This window comes from Oncorhynchus keta, chromosome 2, assembly GCF_023373465.1.
Source record: "Oncorhynchus keta strain PuntledgeMale-10-30-2019 chromosome 2, Oket_V2, whole genome shotgun sequence".
Classification (NCBI taxonomy): domain Eukaryota; kingdom Metazoa; phylum Chordata; class Actinopteri; order Salmoniformes; family Salmonidae; genus Oncorhynchus; species Oncorhynchus keta.
The window spans coordinates 15,131,653-15,151,699 of NC_068422.1; the positions used below are offsets into that span (position 1 = coordinate 15,131,653).

At 41.7% G+C, this 20,047-nt stretch overlaps 1 protein-coding gene and 1 long non-coding RNA gene across 3 annotated transcripts; both read right to left on the reverse strand.

Moving 5' to 3' along the window:
• Positions 1–4,015: 4,015 nt before the first annotated feature.
• On the reverse strand, positions 4,016–6,062 carry LOC118361466 (uncharacterized). The gene is made up of 4 exons (XR_008073579.1): positions 6,041–6,062; positions 5,275–5,962; positions 4,883–4,994; positions 4,016–4,788 (listed from the first exon to the last, which is right to left on the reverse strand). It is a non-coding gene; the product is annotated as an uncharacterized LOC118361466 (long non-coding RNA).
• A 4,630-nt stretch (positions 6,063–10,692) lies between these two features.
• Positions 10,693–16,880, reverse strand: LOC118397160 (zinc finger protein 431-like). 2 transcript variants are annotated; one of them, XM_035791665.2, is made up of 8 exons: positions 16,723–16,880; positions 16,524–16,560; positions 15,941–16,137; positions 15,727–15,828; positions 14,419–14,514; positions 14,181–14,291; positions 13,030–13,153; positions 10,693–12,902 (listed from the first exon to the last, which is right to left on the reverse strand). In XM_035791665.2, exons 1-8 carry the CDS (start codon positions 16,723–16,725, stop codon positions 11,311–11,313), a joined length of 2,262 nt encoding a protein of 753 aa, XP_035647558.1. In that variant the 5' UTR covers positions 16,726–16,880; the 3' UTR covers positions 10,693–11,310. The 2 variants fall into 2 exon arrangements, with proteins under 2 accessions (XP_035647558.1, XP_035647566.1); XM_035791673.2 differs by lacking the exon at positions 16,524–16,560 and having other exon boundaries at positions 16,723–16,878.
• Positions 16,881–20,047: the final 3,167 nt, after the last annotated feature.

A 20,047-nucleotide genomic window follows, 5' to 3' on the forward strand; every position in this document is an offset into this window, starting at 1 on the left:
TACATTTACATTACATTTACATTGAGATGTTGCTTCAATATATCCACATACTTTTCCTTCCTCATGAAGCCATCTATTTTGTGAAGTGCACCAGTCCCTCCTGCAGCTTCAATATATCCACATACTTTTCCTTCCTCATGATGCCATCTATTTTGTGAAGTGCACCAGCCCCTCCTGCAGCAAAGCACCCCCACAACATGATGCTGCCACTCCCTGCTTCACGGTTGGGATGGTGTTCTTCGGGCTTGCAAGCCTCCCCCGTTTACCTCCAAACATAACGATGGTCAATATGGCCAAATAGTTCTACTTCTGTTTCATCAGACCAGAGGACATTTCCCCAAAATGTACGATCTTTGTCCCCATGTGCAGTTGTAAACTGTAGTCTGGCTTTTTATGGTGGTTTTTGAGCAGTGGCTTCTTCCTTGCTGAGCGGCCTTTCAGGTTATGTTGTTACAGAACTCGTTTTACTGTGGATATAGATACTTTTGTACCTGTTTCTTCCAGCATCTTCACAAGGTCCTTTGCTGTTGTTCTGGGATTGATTTGTACTTTTCACACTAAAGTATGTTCATCTCTAGGAGACAGAACACGTCTCCTTCCTGAGCGGTATGATGGCTGTGTGGTCCCATGGTGTTTATACTTGCGTACTATTGTTTGTACAGATGAACATGGTACCTTCAGGCGTTTGGAAATTGCTCCCAAGGATGAACCAGACTTGTGGAGGTCTACAATTTATTTCTGAGGTCTTGGCTGATTTCTTTTGATTTCCCCATGATGTCAAGCAAAAAGGCACTGAGTTTGAAGGTAGGCTTTGAAATATATTCACAGGTACACCTCCAATTGACTCAAATGGTGTCAATTAGCCTAACAGAAGCTTGTAAAGCCATGACATAATTTTCTGGAATTTTGCAAGCTGTTTAATGGTACAGTCATAGTGTATGTAAACTTCTGGCCCATGTATATACTGTGATTCTAAGTTAAATAATCTGTCTGTAACAATTGTTGGAAGAAATACTTGTGTCATGCACAAAGTAGATGTCCTAACCAACTTGTCAAAACTATAGTTTGTTAACAAGAAATCTGTGGATCGGAAAGAAAAACAAGTTTTAATGACTCCGACCTAAGTGTATGTAAACTTCCGACTTCAACTGTATTCTATTCTATGGTATCTTAATCACTTAATGTTTACATATCTGGCATTACTCATCTCATATGTATATACAGTTTTCTATACTGTGCTACAGTATCTCATTCACTTTATAATAATGTTTACATAACTTCATAACTTGCATTACTCATCTCATACACTACCGATCAAAAGTTTTAGAACACCTCTGTCAACGGTTTTTCCTTTATTTTTTACTATTTTCTACATTGTAGAATAATAGTGAATACATCAAAACGATGAAATAACACATATGGAATCATGTAGCAACCAAAAAAGTGTTAAACAAATCTAAATATATTTTGTATTTGAGATTCTTCAAAAATCACCCTTTGCCTTGATGACAGTTTTGCACACTCTTGGCATTCTCTCAACCAGCTTCACCTGGAATGCTATTCCAACAGTCTTGAAGGAGTTCCCACATATGCTGAGCACTTGTTGGCTGCTTTTCCTTCACTCTGCGGTCTGACACATCCCAAACCATCTCAATTTGGTTGAGGTCGGGGGATGGTGGAGGCCAGGTCATCTGATGCAGCACTCCCTCACTCTCCTGAGCCTGGAGAGTGGGGAGGTGTGTTGGGTCATTGTCCTGTCGAAAAACAAATGATAGTTCCACTAAGCCCAAACCAGATGGGATGGCATATCCCTGCAGAATTCTGTGGTAGCCATGCTGGTTAAGTGTGCCTTGAATTCTAAATAAATCCGTGTCACCAGCAAAGCACCCCCACACCACAACACCTCCTCCATGCTTTATGGTGGGAAATACACATGTGGAGATCATCCGTTCCCCCACACCGCGTCTCACAAAGACCAAGGCGGTTGGAACAAAAAATCTCCAATTTGGACTCCAGACCAAAGGACAAATTTCCACCAGTCTAATGTCCATTGCTTGTCTTTCTTGGCCCAAGAAAGTATCTTCTTCTTATTGGTGTTATTTAGTAGTGGTTTCAATGCAACAATTCGACCATGAAGGCCTGATTCCCACTGTCTCCTCTGAACAGTTGATGTTGAGATGTGTGTTTCTTGAACTCTGTGAAGCATTTATTTGGGCTGCAATTTCTGAGGCTGGTTACTCTAATGAACTTATCCTCTGCAGCAGAGGTAACTCTGGGTCTTCCATTCCTGTGGCGGTCCTCATGAGAGCCAGTTTCATCATAGTGCTTGATGGTTTTTGCGACTGCACTTCAAGAAGCTTTCAAAGTTCATGAAATTTTCCACATTGACTGACCTTCATGTCTTAAAGTAATGACGGATTGCAGTTTCTCTTTGCTTATTTGAGCTGTTCTTTGCATAACATGGACTTGGTCTTTTACCAAATAGGGCTATTTTCTGTATACCACCCCTACCTTGTCACAACACAACTGATTCGCTCAAGCGCATTGAGACGGTAATAAATTCCACAAATTAACTGAAGGCACACCTGTTAATTTAAATGCATTCCAGGGGACTACCTCATGAAGCTGGTTGAGAGAATTCCAAAAGTGTGCAAAGCTGTCATCAAGGCAAAGGGTGGCTATTTGAAGAATCTGAAATGTAAAATATATTTTGATTTGTTGAAAAAAATGTTTTTTTTACACTGATTCCATATGTGTTATTTTATAGTTTGTCTTCACTATTATTCTACAATGTAGAAAATAGTAAAAAATAATGAAAAACCCTTGAATGATTATGCGTTCTAAAACTTTTGACCGGTAGTGCATGTATATACTGTATTCTATTGTATCTTAGTCTGTTCCGCTCTGACATCGCTCGTCCATATGTATATCGTCTTAATTCATTCCTACTTAGATTTGTGTGTGTATATGTTGAGTAATTATTTGATATTACTGCACTGTTGGAGCTAGAAGCACCAGCATTTCGCGACACCCGCAATGACATCTGCCTATCACGTGTATGTGACCAATAAAATTTGATTTGAAGAGTTGTTTCTGGACGGGTTTAGAGAAGCAGTGAAACGACTGCAAAGGCAATGTAATTCGCTTGTTAGATAGCAACGGAACAGTTCTAGGAAGTGTGTTTCTTCAACTGCCATATTCAGTAAAATAGCGGGAATGAAATCAGAGGGGAACAGAAATGCTGCTGCACATCTGTAATAACAAAAACAGACCGGCAAAACATATGTTAGACGTTCTGGGGCCTGTTGCACAAAACTAGGATAAGGGATTAAGCCAGGATATCTTGGTGATCCTGGCTCAATTGATCCGTAATCCGGTTGCACTAAAGATGGATAGGGGGCAGGAGGATATGTTATGGTATAAATTACCATGGAGATTTATTCTGTGGAGCTAGCCTGCTCCAGACCAGGCTAAATTCCAGGATCTATTTAATCTCATCCCTAATGTCAGTCAGCAGTCACCACAAATGGAAACCAATAGTTATTTCACTGCTCACTATACATTGTTATCACATATAACTAGACCCACTGTCATTATTTAAACGTTTGTGATCATTAATTTCAATGATTTTGGATTAAAAAAATGATTTTTAGATGTTGCCATCATTAGATAATTTACAGTTTCCCATAGACTATATATAAAATGATAGAATATTAGGGCCACAGAGGGAAAAAAAAGACAAGTCATAATATTGTAACCAGTTGTTTTAAAGGAGGACAGTTGTTAAAATGACAGATGCGGGGCATTTCGTGAAATTGTACTTCAGTATGGTTTCATAAACAAAGACATGCTGATGTGCCAGAATATTAAGTATCACATTGTCATAAGTATCAAAACTGTAAAAACAATATGTAGCTTTTCTGCAGAAAGAACCAGCCTCATAAATTTATGACTTTATCCTTTTTCTTCAGTGTGGCCCTAGTACTCTGTCATATAAACAAATACACATTCCATATGAATATAAAAACACAATGTGTAACATTATGTTCCTTTATTGAATAAGGACAAAAAACAAAGCAGGTAAACCATCAGCTCCTTTCGAAACTGAAGTCACAGTGACTCTACAAGATGGAAAGCACAGAATCCAAGCATATTATACAAAATGATACATACACATTCAAAGGTCTGTATATAACACACCCTGCATGTCTGCACACTAAAATAAATGCAGGACAAATCCATACACATCAACTGAACAGACAAATGAATGGATGCAGTAGCCTCCCTGCAGCCTTGTATTACACACAGTATACCGCACAAACATCATAAGAGGCCAAATTCGTAAAAAAACGAACCCAAAAAAACCCAAATTCCTCTGCCACCGCAGGACATATTTAACCAAAATTGAAAGCACACATACTAACTAAAATAATTCAACACATATTGGTCCCTCAGCAGCCGACCACTGTCGTCATCAGGGAAGATTGCCGGATTGTCCCAGTCCATGGCTGGTGGCACTCTGGGGCCCTCTCCTTCCTCAGGCAGGCCACATTGTGGAGGACAGCACAAGCCACAGTAATATCACATGCCCTAACAGGGCTGACCCTTAATTTGTGAAGGCAGTGAAAGCGTGCCTTCAGGAGGCCAAAGGTCATTTCAACTCTGGCCCTGGTCCTGGCATGGGCATGGTTGTAGGCCTGCTGTGCTTCCTGGGGGTCTGTGAAAGGTGTCAGGAGAAAGGCTGGCAGCCATACCCCCTGTCTCCCAGCAACACACCAGAGAATTCACCTGTCAACACAAAATCTCATCATTACTACCTCATAAACACAGTGATATTCTTGACACAGCCATGATGGTTATAAATAGGGGTTGTGTGGCTTACCTTGTGATAGGCACTGATAGATTTCAGAGGCCCGAAAGATTCTGGAGTCATGGACTGAGCCAGGCCATTTTGCCACAACATTGCTGATCACACAGTCAGCATTGCAGACCATCTGAAATCATAAGATGAGGAATATTACACCAATCAATGCACATCACTGGCAATGCAGAGTGTTCGTCAATGGACAATATCAAAAAGTTATGTTCACCTGAACATTAATGCTGTGAAAGGATTTCCTATTCACAAAATCGGCCTCATGGGCACCTGAGGGGCTTTTATCCTTATGTGTGTGCAGTCCACTGCACCAATGACATTGGGGAAACCTGTCACACAAAGTAATGAGTATCCTACTATGTGTTAACAGTTGTCCTGTAATTTGTAGATCCTCTTACCTGCAATCCTATAGAACTCCTCTTTGATGTCACAGAGTCTTCTGTGGCCAGGGAAGGAGATGAAGACATCTGCTAATGCTTTGATAGCCAGACACACACTTCTTATTGTGCGGCAAATTGTGGCCTTGTTCAGCTGTTCTGCATCCCCCACTGAGTACAGGAAGGCTCCACTAGCAAAAAGCGCAAGGCCACACAAACCATTTGCTCCACACTCAGTGCATGGCTCCGTGCAGTGCGGTGCTTAATCCTGGGACCCAGTAGTCTGCATAGATACCTGATGCCATCTGCAGAAAACCTGTATCTTTCATATAGATGGTCGTCAGGGAAGGCCAGTGGGTCCAACCGGTCCCTGAAGACCCTTTCTCGCCTGAAGGCTCTCCTCAGCACAAGTGCTTCTTCATCCACCACATCTCGCACGAATGGGCATGCCATTGTCAGAGCAGAAAGGAACACACAATTTTGGGCCTTCATATAGGCTAGTGGCCACACCTGGTGCTGGGGGGGTGGGCAAAAGAGGGCGATGCCTTATAACGATGACTTGGTTGTACTGATTGCTGGGAAAATAAAAAAAACCTTAGAAAGATGCCACCGTCCTGTGTGCTCACAATAAGAGCTCATATGTCATGGCTCACTTGACTTTACGAGAATATACCTAATTTTTATTTTGAGCTGTGTCATCTTCTTGGAGCTGGGGAGGAAATACAAATAATGATTAATACATTTGTGTTACAGTTAGCATACAGTGTACATTGAAGGCATATCTCACCTCCCTCTCAAGTTTTTTATTTCAAGGTCCAGTTTCCTAATTGTCCTCTTTTTATTTCGGACTCCAGTGCAAGATTTTCCATCTTTTTCTTCTTGTACTGAATGTCTATGTCTGCCAGTTCTATTTGGCGCCGGAGGTGGTTGCCATACAACTTTCTGATAGCTTGTGAGCTCTGTGAACACAATACAATTAGCGCAGCTGGAATTTGGCAGGATGTGGTGTCCTTTTATTAATACGCACTATGTTGCCAGGCTGGTTTTCCCACTGTATAGCATCTGGGTCCTGTAAAAGAAATTCGATTTTTTGATTTTGATGAGGACTCCTCACCATTGTAGAGTAAATAGTACTTTCACAGTCTTACCATGATACCTCATGCCTTCTGGAATCCAGAGAGATGGTCTCCTCCTCATCATCATCATCTCCATCATGTGCTGTTGCTGCTGCACTGGGGCCTTCACCCTATCACATTTAATCAGATTCATATTGAAGCTAGTAGACAAGACATGCCAGGCCTACAGTATGCCTTTGATGGAGTACTCACTGGATCAGCATCGTCTGGTGCTTGTGCTGGTGGCTCTAACAGGAACACAGTGCTGCCAGACACTGCAAGGCAATAGGTAAACCAAAGTCAGACAGTCCAAATTGATTCAATATGAATGTGGTTGTATCCCATGTAGAGATGGAAGGACATACCTTGAATGAAGCGGGTGGCATCTTGGGAGGAACCTATGCTCGTCTCTTTTCCCCCCAGGGATCCCCTCTAAGACGGGCCTGCCTTTATTTAGCTCCAAGGCCATGTCCTCTGCTGGGGTAAGGTCAGCCTTTGGTGACCCACCACCCGTGCCTTGTCTGTGGGTATTCTTTTTCACTGCTAAAACAGTACAGACAATGTGTGAGCAGGCACCTTCTGGGTACAATATATGCTTGTGCTTTGTTAAATATTAGTCAGGGACCATACCATTCTGCAGAATGTTCTTGTATTTGATTTTGACCTGCTGCCATGTCCGTTTTGGCCCGTTCATGTTTAATCTACACACACACACACACACACATTTAATGGAGTCACACTGCAAAAAATTACTTGGTATTTTTGTCTTGTTTTCAGTAAAAATATCAACAAAAAAAAACGTAAATAAAGATGTATTTTCTTGATTTGCTAAATGACCTAGCAAAATAAGTATAGTTTAGACAAAAAATATAAACTTTAAGTAAATGTGTGCTTAAAACAAGCAAATAAAAAAATCTCTTGAAATAAGTTTTTTTCCATAAACACTTAATTTTAGAAAAGTTCTCGTTTCACTGGCAGATTTTTTTGCTTATTTTCCTAGGTAATTTTGCTCAAGAAAATATTCAAGATGTTTTTTAGATATTTTTTTTTTTACTGAAAACAAGACAAAAATACTAAGTAAGAAAGACATTTTTGCAGTGCAGTGAGCAACCGACCTTGGGTCCTTTGAAAGGCGCTATATAAATTAAAGTGATTATTATTATAGCTCATCTATTTATTCAATTAAATTTTATTTATATAGCACTTTTCACAATTGTTTCATTCTGTCAAAGCAGCTTTACATTAATGAAAGCAGGAGAAACACAAAAAAACGGTGGACAACATAAGAAGCAGAGTACAACGGCTAAGATTAAACCGTACTGAGCGTAGTAACGTTAAATAATAATGTAAGGCTTTAATAATAATTTATCATAGCTTTATACAGTGTGATGGACTTACTTTACACCATTTCACTCATATCTGCAGTGCATTTCAATTAAAAATTTAACTGTTTCATAATTACAGTACAACTGCGTTTTTGGAGATGTGAATTAAATATTTGAATTGTAATTGTGATGTTTCAGCGGAGCGGTGAGTGTGTAATTGTGCACTACTTACGCATTCAGGCGGTCTGCAATACTTTGCCACGCTTTTTCTCTTTGCTTTATCGCTGTGGCGGTGTTGCCTTTCTTCTTAATTATATCTTTTACCTCCTCGTATGCCTCCATGAGGATTTGTGCTTCCGACGGGGAAAAGTACGCGGCTCTAGTTGCCATGGTAAATCAGTTCATCTGTGATCTGTGGCGGGGTCTATTTGAGTGAGCCGTGAGCGCGCACCGATCCAGGATTGGTTTCACCTGGCTTAATGAATCCGTGTCTGCTCATCCTGGCTTGGTCTTTGTGCAACCAATTAAGCCTGGACGCACATGTTTTGGCTTCATTGAGCTCAGCTGAGTCATTTATCCCGGATGTCTTAATTCTACTTTTGTGCAACAGGCCCCTGGAGTCCTGTTGCCGCACAAAACAATACGTTAGGACATAGCTAGGTATGGTTATCTAGCTCTAGTATCGTATGCATAGCTATAAATATGTTACCTTTCTCCCTAGACATGTGTTTTTGCATGTCTCTCCACTGCAGTCACCAGGAACTTTGATCGGTTGATCGAAAATGGCAACTATTTTTGCCACTGTGTGTGTACGTTGTCGAACATGACTGTGGGGGGCCCATTTAGAAGTAACACCACAAATCGAAGTTTGTCGCGTACATGTGAGCAGATGTTAAAGCAGATGGAGTGAAATGCTTATTTCTAGCTACAGCAGTGGAGTAAGTATACAATAATTTTACACAAATAATACCCCAAAAAAAAAGAAACAAGACATTTAATATCAGAGCGAGAGCTAAGAACTTTATAACTAAAGATAAATCACAGCCTGTCGTTTCAAATGGGAACACATTTGCCATAGTGGGAAGAACAAGTAAGGAGGTGGGCAGAGTCGAGCACGAGCTAGCGAGATCCTATTGACGCTTTATAGCACACATTTGCATATTTCCGTAGAGGAATCCCTGTACTGCGAAGAGCGCGTGTACAATAACTCAATTCGCCTTTGCACTCCTTCTAAACAAAGCTTAACGTCTAGAAAACGTAGTCCATTCTGTTGGTGACGTATAGTTGTGGGAACAGAACTGTATGGAGGTAAAATGTTTAATCGATTAGTAAATTAGCAGAATCTCGGCCAAAATCCACTTCGTCCATCTTCTAGCACTGCTGGCCACTGGGCTTCAATTCAATTTATTTACATTGCCTAGGCAAGTTAAAGACAAAGAAAAAAATTAACTGTAAACATTGCTCACAAAAGTTCCAAAAGAATAAAGACATTTCAAATGTCATTAAGTCTATATGTGTCAAGAAAAAGTATGTGAAGCTTTTGTAATAACCTGGATTTATGCATAAATTGGTCATACAATTTGATCTTCACTGAAGTCACAACAATTGACAAACAGTCTGTTTAAACTAATAACGCACAAACAATTATGCGTTTGTCTTTATTGAACACACCGTGTAAACATTCACAGTGCAGGGTGGGAACAAGTATGCAAACCCTTGGATTTAATAACTGGTTGACCCTCCTTCGGCAGCAATAACCTCAACCAAACGTTTTCTGTAGTTGCGGATCAGACCTCCTTCAATGATAGCAAGCTGTCCAGGCCCTGAGGCAGCAAAGCAGCTCAAACCATGATGCTCCCTTCACCAGACTTTACAGTTGGGATGAGGTTGATGTTGGTGTGCTGGGCCTTTTCTCCAGTGTTGTGTGTTCCTTCCAAACAACTCAACTGTAGTTTCATCTGTCCACAGAATATTTTGCCAGTAGCGCATCCAGGTACTCTTTTGCGAACTTCAGATGTGCAGCAATGTTTTTTTTGGACAGCAGCGGCTTCTTCCGTGGTGTCCTCCCATGAACACTCCTAGGGAGAGTAGCAACAGTGTTGAACTTTCCCCATTTAGTTGAGAAATAAAAATGTATTACCGTGGACTGATGAACATCAAGGCTTTTAGAGATACTTTTGTAACCCTTAATCTTAGGTCTTCTGAGATCTCTTTTGTCTGAGGCATGTGAATAGCAAAATAACATTTTGTGAGTGTTTTTATAGGACAGGGCAGCTCGAACCAACATATTCAATCTGGTCTCATTGATTGGACTCCAGGTTAGCGGACTCCTGACTCCTATTAGCGTTTGAAGAAGTCATTAGCCTATGGGTTCACATACGTTTTCCAACCTACATTGTGAATGTTTAAATTATGTATTCAATATAGACAAGAAAAATACAATAATTTGTGTGTTATTAGTTTAAGCACACTGTGTTTGTCTATTGTTGTGACCAATTTATGCAGAAATCCAGGTAATTCCAATCGGTTTACATACTTTTTCTTGCCACTGTACAGTATCGTAACGATGTGCAGTATTGTAACGATAGTTCAAGTTAAAAAAGGGAAAATAAATAAACATAAATATGGGTTGTATTTACAATGGTGTTTGTTCTTCACTGGTGTCCCTTTTCTTGTTCTCAACAGGTCACAAATCTTGCTGCTGTGATTGCACACTGTAGTATTTCACCCAATAGATATGGGAGTTTATCAAAATTGGATTTGTTTTCTGTGGATCTGTGTAATCTGAGGGAAATATGTGTCTCATATTTGGTAGTGAGTGGACAAGCCAACCGGATGCTTCACATTTATACTTCTGGTGAAATATGTCTCATTGTTCGGTCTGTGACGAAAGGTACCTGTCCTCTGTAAGAGTGAAGATCCCATTGCACTATAAAATAACATATGTAGCCAGTTCCTCAGTGTAGCCACTAAGCAAGAGCCAGTACAGAGAAGTTTGGTCAGGAGCTGCGCATTGTGTTACTTTATTGTAGGGAAACCAGAGCACACAATTATTTTATTGAGTCTATTCCAGCCAACATCTGAATAAGCCTATCAGAGACACTAGTCACAATATACATAATATACAAAATACATATACAAATGAGCTAGCTACTATAAGCATGATTATTAAAAAATATTTAAATCATACTAATTCAAGGCTTTTATTTACACTTGAAACATCACTCATGCATGAGAACATGGCCCAGGGGTCTCGTACGGACCAACTTCAAAATAAACATTATTGGGTGTGATTTTAAAAGTTTTATATATATATATATATATATTCATTCGACAAACACAATGACTAAACTACCATTCGATGTGTTACATCAGTGTTTATAGCTTGCATTATTTCCAACTCTCACCCCTAAAAGCATTGCAGGGATAAGTGTTCCTCACTATGTTATAAGTTCAGAACACAGGGACAACATTTTTCATTACTAACATCTATATAGTCTCAAAAATCCGAGACCTTCGGAGCACATAACAATGGAACATTGTGGGAGGTAACCCATCTGTCTTCAGAGACTAGAACATCTATACACAAAAAAAATAATCCCTTGATTTGAATTTGCTCAGTGTTCTTTCTTGTCATGTGCTTTCAAAAGTTCTGTCCGACTGAAAGCTTTCTCGCATTTTAAACACTTGTAGGGCTTCTCTCCGGTGTGAGTCATCATGTGTCTTTTCCGTACCCTTAAGTCAGAAAAGTTTCTCCCACAGACAGAACAAGGATACGGCTTCTCCCCCGTATGAGTTCGCATGTGTCGAGTGATATAACAATTTTGCGTAAAACCCTTCCCACAGATTTTGCACTTATATGGCCGCTCTCCAGTATGATATCTCATGTGTACCCTAAGTTCCTTTGGAGATCTGAAACCTTTCCCGCACTCAGACTCTGTGCATTTAAAAGGCCTCTCCTGAGTGTGAATCAAGTCATGCCTTGTCAATGAGGACATACTAAGAAACAGCTTACCGCAGTATGTGCATGGATAACGCACCCCAGCATGACAGATTTTCACATGACTTACCAATGCCCTCTTCTCCCCGTAAGATTTGTCACACTGGGAGCAGGAGTGTTTATCTTCAGGTTTGCTGTGAACATTTAGCATGTGGTTTCTCAGCGTTGTTATGTTGATAAAGCCTTTTCCACACTCCCAGCAAAGGCATTTCTCCCCTGTGTGTATTCTTTCATGTTCGGCAAGGGTTGTTGATGATTTAAATTTCTTTGGACAGTGGGAACACTGATAAGGGAGAGTGTGAGTCCTCTCGTGTCTGACAAGATCTGATAACTCAGTGTAGCTTTTCTCACAGTAGGTGCAGAGGAATGGCCCGCTGAATTTATGGACATCCAGATAGTGTTTCTTGAGAGGCTTGACACCATTGAAGCTGTTTTCACACATGATGCATTTCAAAGGGTTGTGCACCAGCTTATGCCTGTCTAGCTTTTCTATGTCTGCGAACATCCTTCCGCAAATGCAGCACACTTTTGACTCTTTCTGTTTTGGGTTCTGGATAGGCTCCCCTGTGTGGATTTGCTGGTGCCGCTTCATGTCTGCACTTCGACTGAAAGTCTTCTCACAAATCTGGCACTGCTTGAATGTATATTTTTCAGAAAATTCTGTGTCAGTTTGTTTCTGTTCTTGTGTAAGAAATGTCTTCATCTTCAGCCCTCTGTTTCTTCTTACTGGTATAAAAGGTAATAATATTAGGTTGGTAGTGTCAACCCTTTGTAGATCCACTGAGGGTTGGTAAAGCACAGAGGATATGATCACAGACTTGCTGTTGATTATGCTAAGCATTTGTTCTCCATGACTTCCACTGGCTTTGTGTGTCTTTATTTTAGGCTTTTTGAAAGATCTCTTTTTCCCGACACTTAAATCTTCAAAAGGCTGCACCATCCCGTCTTCCCCGATAACCATCACCGTTTCGTACTTTGGTTCCACCTTGCCTGTCTCGAGGTCCACAAACTCTGCATTATCCTCATCACTAACAGAGGATCTTTTGTTTTTCTCACATTCCTCTGACCTGCTATCCATCCCCTCTTCTCTTTCTTTCACATCCATACTTTTTCCTTCTTTCTCCACCTCTGTTGCAATCACCACCCGTTCCACGGGAGGAAGACAGAGAGCTGAGAGAATGCAGTCCCCATCGGTGGAAGATGGAGGGTCTGTGAAAGAAGGAAAAAGGGAACCAAAACTCAACCCAGTAATGCTCAATAGATGTAATTTGCCATTGGGTGTGTCAAAACGAATCTATCATATAAAGCATGAAAATGGGTACTGTGAGATGCCTACCATGGTTGTCCAGCGGGCCAAGGTCTCTGTGGTACTGAAGCAGGATATTCATCTGCTGAGGGTGAGACACGGACTCAACACATTCCTCCAGAACAGAGGGAACATCGCTGAGCAACAAGGCAGCCTGACACAACGAGGAATACAGAGTTAGAAGGAATATAGGTATAATTCACACAATGCCTAAGTGTCAGTCAATGGTTCCTCTATATCAGTGGTCTCTAACCTTTTCTAGCACGAGAGCTACCTTTAAAAAATGAAACATGTCAAAAGCTACTTGTTTTGTTCTAGCTTTCGAATAGAAACATTGTTCTCTTCTCCCGCGCAACTCTTCACCAGGTCCTTAGTGTACAAGAGAAAGTAGTACACTAGGTTCTGTCAATATACCTGCTAAAATAATGGTTAATAAACAATGTCCACCTGCAATTTGTCCCCAAATTATGTTTTCAGTTCAAATAAAAAACCTGGTTTTAGATTTTCTAGTTTTTCACTCTCAAAATTACAATTGTTCATAGAAAAACAACTAAATGTGATATTCTGAGTCCATATCAATGGCTCAATCACATCAGAAGACCATTTATTTTTAGGTCTGGAAGAAAACTAACAAATGTGGTTCTTCAAGTGTAATTCCCCTTTAATTGCGCATCTGGCAAGTGAGGAATGTGCGAAGGTTCTGTACTGCTGCTGCTCATTTCATGGCAAAGTGGGCAAATAACAAATAATAGATACAAATGATATACTTCTGCCAGGTAAGCCTACATTGCAGTTAACATTTTTTGAGAAGGTTTTGGGGAAAGTATTTCTATCAACCCACAAGACAGTTATCACATCAACTGGCTACACACAGAGTGATAGACAAATGCGTGCACCACACACAAGCAATATTGCTGGAAATTAAGATATTGTGTTAGGTTTGGCTTTTTAAGCCAATAGTGGCTAACAAGGGGTGGGATAATGTTAATGTTGCATTGATTAGATAGCTGCTAGGAGCTTGTGGTGTCTGTTACTCGTGAGTTTTGTTTGTCAGTTTGCAGTGGAACACGTGAAAAATGCATGTACTTTCAGAATTGTTAGGCAAGCTACTCATAGGTGGGTTGCGATCGACCTGTTGAAGACCCCTCCTCTATACGAGTTTAGTTCATTTCTACTAGTACCTGTTGGAAGTTTGATACAGGAAGTAGCTTCTCCAGTCTCGAAAGAAATTGCCACATGAGTTTCTGAATGGCTGCATCATAACTGGGACCAAATTCTACAGGAAAAACATCCTAAAACAGAGTAAAGAAATATGAGCTATGAAAACCTCTCAAAAGAGATTCATATTTAAATTGTTGAAATACACAGCAGTGATGTGGAAATGACCCATGGCTATTCCATACCCACATACTGACTGACCTGGAAGAAATGTTCTCTCTCATCAGGGTATTTTAGAAGGGTTTGAACTAGCCCCAGGAAGTTGGATTCAGATAATCCTACCTCTGCATCAGTCGCCTGAAACACAGAATATAAACATGTTGCCTTCATCAGGACATCTAGATGATATCTTGTCATTTAGGCTGCATATTTTTTCCCCATAATGTATTATCAGAAATACACTACATGACCAAAAGTATGTGGACACCTGCTTGTTGAACATCTCATTCCAAAATCTAGGGCATTAATATGGAGTTGGTCCCCCCCTTTGCTGCTATAACAGCCGCCACTCTTCTGGGATGGCTTTCCACTAGAGGTTGGAACATTGCTGCAGGGACTTGCTTCCATTCAGCCACAAGAGCATTAGTGATGTTGGGCTATTAAGCCTGGCTAACAGTCAGCATTTCATTTCATACCAATGGTGTTCAATGGAGTTGAGGTCAGGGCTCTGTGCAGGACAGTTAAGTTCTTTCACACCAATCTCGACAAACCATTTCTGTGTGGACCTTGCTTTGTGCACGGGGCATTGTCATGCTTTAACAGGAAAGGCCCTTCCCAAAACTGTTGCCACAAAGTTGGAAACACAGAATTGTCTAGAATGTCATTGTTTGCTGTAGCGTTAAAATTTCCCTTCATTGGAACTAGGGGCCAAGTCCGAACCATGAAAAACAGCCCCAGGCCATTATTCCTCCTCCACCAACTTTACAGTTGGCACTATGCATTCGGCAGGTAGCTTTCTTCTGGTATCCGCCAAACCCAGATTAGTCTGTCAGACTGCCAGATTGTGAAGTGTGATTCATCACTCCAAAGAACGCATTTCCACTGCTCCAGAGTCCAATGGCGGCGAGCTTTACACTACTCCCGACGAACAATTATTGTGCTGACGTTGCTTCCAGAGGCAGTTTGAGCTCTCGATGGTCCCGTTCTGTGAGCTTGTGTGGCCTACCACTTCGCAGCTGAGCTGTTATTGCTCCTAGGTGTTTCCATTTCACAATAACAGCACACAGTGGACCGGGGCAGCTCAAGCAGAAATATGACACACATTGTTGGAAAGGGGGCATTCTATGACGGTGCCACATTGGAAGTCACTTAGCTCTTCAGTAAGGCCATTCTACTGCCAATGTTTGTCTTTGGAGATTGATTGCATGCTTGTGTGCTTAATTTTATACAACTGTCAGCAACGGGTGTGGCTGAAATAGCCAAATCCACTCATTTGAAGGGGTGTCCACATACCTTTGTATATATTGTGTATTACTGACTGATTTAGAGTCTCTGCCCTAAGGAGCTCACCTGTGTCCCCCAGAGAGGTGTGAGGGTCTGTATCCTGTCCAGGTGTGGCTGAATGGTCTGGAGGTCTGTGATCGGCTTGGAGCGACACAACTCTAGGACCAGCTGAAACCAGGGCAAACCAGTTAGGATACTTATTTGGGACAATAAACATGACTAAATATGATCATATGCCATCGTTTCCCACATAATGATGAACACTAGTTCCATCCCTCACCCGTGCTCGAAGACCCAGAATAAGTTGGGCCCTCTGTCTGAGGTTCAGAAGCTCTGGAACCATCTCTGTGACCATGGTAACAAACTCATCCAGCATCCCATAATCCATCACGTGTCTCTGCTGGACCGTCTGCCAGATGGCAGCTGAGACCAGCCGCAGTGGTGGGACCATAAGGCGCAGAGAGTGGAGAGGAATACCTGAAAAAGAGAAGTTGACTTAATTTTTCACAAATCAATGTATATGCACCTATTATTGCACATCACAAAACACTCTAGCTTGTGTAACTATTTTTGCAATTCTATGTGATTCGTTGTCAAGAATGTTGCGAGTGTGAGAAACATCATTCATCCAGAAACAACCCCTAGGTGTTTCCCCTATGAGAATAATTTCCAAAAGGAGTCTTCCTTTTGATTAACTTAAGGGAGTTGATCAAAGCGTGGATCTACAATAAAGAGGACAGGTAGTAAGGGTTGTTTCTGGACGGGCCTAGAGATGCGGTGAAACGACTGTGCAAAGTAGCAAAGGAATGTTTGCTAGCTAGCAAGCCAACACTTCAATAACGTTTATTTCTTAAACTGCTTACTGTATTTAATAAAAGAAGGGCATGAAATGTTGCATATCTGCAATAACAACAAAAAAAATATTATAAAAATACATATTTTAGACGTTCTGAAACGAGTCCAGTTCCCGTACGAAACAGTAAGAAGTTAGCCATACATATATATCTAACGTTAGCAAGTATGTCCGATATAGCTCCAGTATCGTAATTATAAACATGTTACCATTCCCCCCAGACATTTGTTTTTGCATATCTCTCCACTGCAGTGACACCAGACACCTGGAAATGCAATAAGGTGATCGAAAATTACAACTACTTGTGCCACTGTGCGTGCGTTCTCGAACAAGAATGTGGGGGACCTATTAAGATGTAACACATGAGGTCCCGATAAATGTGTAGTCCCTTTCTTCTTCGATGAGGTTTAAACGGCGGTTGGCATCCAATAAATGTTGCAACACCGCCAAATCAAATCGAATTCTATCAGTCGCATGCGCCGAATACAACAGGTGTAGGTTGACCTTACAGTGAAATGCTTACTTTCGAGCCCCTAACAAACAATGCTGTTAAAAAAATACGGATAAGAATAAGAAATAAAAGTAACAAATAATTAAAGAGCAGCAGTAAAACAACAATAGCGAGACTATATACAGGGGGGTACCGGGATAATATGTACATGTAGGTAGAGTTATTAAAGTGACTGCACAAATTTCTTGTTAACAAACTATAGTTTTGGCAAGTCGGTTAGGACATCAACTCTGCATGACCAAAGTAATTTTTCCAACAATTGTTTACAGACAGATTATTTCACTTGTAATTCACTGTATCACAATTCCAGTGGGTCAGAAATGTACATACACTAAGTTGACTGTGCCTTTAAACAAATTTCATAAAATGATGTCATGGCTTTACAAGCTTCTGATAGGCTAATTGACATCAATTTAGTCAATTGAAGGTGTACTCTCAGTGCCTCTTTGCTTGACATCATGGGAAAGTCAAAGAAATCAGCCAAGACCTCAGAAAATAAATTGTAGACCTCCACAAGTCTGGTTCATCCTTGGGAGCAATTTCCAAATGCCTGAAGGTACCACGTTCATCTGTATAAACAATAGCAATAGCTCTACCTACATGTTGTTAAAAACAAATAGAAACAACCATGAATAAAATTAATTTTTCTTGTAAAACATCCAATCTGTAAAGGCCATTTAAAACGTGTACAAACTATTTAACAAAGGTAACATTTTTAAGACACGAAAACATGTTAAAAAGTCACTTTGTTCAAAAAGCTGTCTTCGTCCTTTGTGTATAGGAACAGGGTGGGTCCTTATCAAACTCACCTCCTGCTCTTTTGGATTCTGGGGTTGCAGGTAGCCTAGTGGACTTGTAACCAAAAGGTTGCAAGATCAAATACCTGAGCTGACAAGGTAAAAATCTGTCGTTCTGTCCCTGAACAAGGCAGTTAACCCAGTGTTCCTAGGCCGTCATTGAAAATAAGAATTTGTTCTTAACTGACTTTTCTAGTTAAATAAAGGTAAAATAAATTAAAAATTAAAAATCAATTACCGTCCTGTCCTTCGGGGCCCAGAGGAGATCCCTCCCCTAGGTGCATTGCCTTAGGTGCCGCAGCGCTGTCAGGCCGTGGCCGCCGGGACCTTGGGTGTTGTGGGGGACCCTTCGCCTGGAGTCGAGGTCCCCTTTCTTCTGTACCACCCCAGGGCTTACACGGCTACCATGACCACTTCCAGGGAGGGTGGTCTCTACTCATTCGCTACCAGCAGGTTGCAGGAGGACCACAGTGCATCCTTCAGACACATGAGGGTGGGCCAGAGTTTAGTGAAGGCCTTCGGTGGAATAGGCCTTCGGCCCACACCATACAGCACAAGCTGGCAGACACTGGGAAATCAGGGGGTCTGCTTCCTTCCACAGGTCCCTAGCTGCTCTGCACTCCCAGAGCAAGTGCCTCACCGACTCATCTTGGCCGCAGCCTGGACGGGGGCACGCGGGTGTCCTCACCATGCCCCGGGTGTGCATAACGGCCCTGACCGGGAGGATCACATAGGCGACCATCCAGGACAGGTCCCAGTGCCGGTTCAACAGAGCAGGATAGGCCACGTTGCGCCAAACCATTGTGGGCTCGCTTGTAGCAAGCCCGCGCACTGGACACTGGTTCCCGCTCCTGCACAAGAGAGAGAAGAGAGCGGTGTTTAGTTACAACCGTGACTGCCTCTATTTCCAGTTTAAAATGTCTTAACTTTTGGAGCTGGACGTAGTGTGTGGGGAGCAGGAAGGAGACTGGGGTCAGCCTCAGGGTCCCGAGGTAAGATCCCAGCCAGAACTGTGCGAGGGCCTGGGTCTTGTTGTTGACCGGGGAGGTGGCAAGAGTGAGGTGTAACGCTGTGTAGCGGCTGCCCAGGAACAAGTACAGGTCAGGCAAGCCTTTCCCCCCTTGGACCTGGGCCTTTTGACCACCTCCCTCTTCAGCCTCTCCCACTTGCTTTCCCCACAGGAAGTGAAAGTTCATCCGTTCCAGAGCTAAAAGAGTTGTTTGTGGGGAGGTAAAAACAGAACTGATTATTTAAAGCACATGTAAAATCACAGCTTTAATGATTAAAACCTTGCCCTCAAAAGTCAGCTGTCGAAGTCCCCAAAAACTCAGTCTCTGTCTTACTGTCCCCAGGATCCCATTCCAGTTGTCGTTTCCTCATCCCTCCCGGTCAAACTTTACCCCCAGTACGCTTATGTCAGTCATTTTAACTGTCAGTGGTAGTCTGGTCAAGTCTGGGTCTGCCCACGGTCTGAAAAATTGGGCCTCTGTCTTGTCTCTGTTCAGTCTCGCCCCAGAGGCTCGTACCAGTCAGTTTTGTCCAGGGTCCTGTCGACAGATAAAAGGTTGGTGCATAAAATGTTGACGTCGTCCATGTAAAATACGCACTTGGCGGTCATCCCCCCACTACCCGGGATACTCACCCCACTGATCTGTTGGTCCTTTCACAAGACCTGTGCCAGTGGTTCGATGCAGGCCACAAACAGTGTACTCCCACGGCTTTTGACAAATGCCCATTTACAAGGATTTTAGTGGTAATGTCACTATACAGCAATCCCACCCAAGCTAGAAACCTTTCAGGGAACCCCATTTTTTGCAGTACCTTGAAGAGGTACTGGTGTGAGACCCGATCAAAAGCTTTTTCAAAATCTAAATTTAGATTTAACGTTGCATATACAATGCTGCCCTCTGGTGTACAACATCGGAACAATAACCAGAGTGATGGCTAGATTTGGGACCTTTCTGTTGAATTTCAAAGATGGTGGCAGAAAAAAAGACTTATTTTTCCCCTTTGCATTTTCTTCTACCAGATCTATTGTGTTATATTCTTCTTCATTCAATTCACATTTCAACAAACGTCAAAGTGTTTCCTTTCAAATGGTACCAAGAATATGCATATCCTTGCTTCAGGGCCAGAGCTACAAGCAGTTAGATTTGGGTATGTGATTTAGGCGAAATTTTGGAAAAAAGGGGGGCTAAGTAAATTTTAATACATGCATTTAACATA

What these genes read in the sequence shown, in the direction of transcription:
- LOC118397160 (XM_035791665.2), bottom strand. An exon ending in TTCTGGGTCTTCGAGCACGG is followed by an intron (nt 15,829 to 15,940) that starts GTGAGGGATGGA and finishes CCCTGGTTTCAG; the next exon opens with CTGGTCCTAGAGTTGTGTCG. An exon ending in CTGTATCAAACTTCCAACAG is followed by an intron (nt 13,154 to 14,180) that starts GTACTAGTAGAA and finishes TCGTTGTGTCAG; the next exon opens with GCTGCCTTGTTGCTCAGCGA.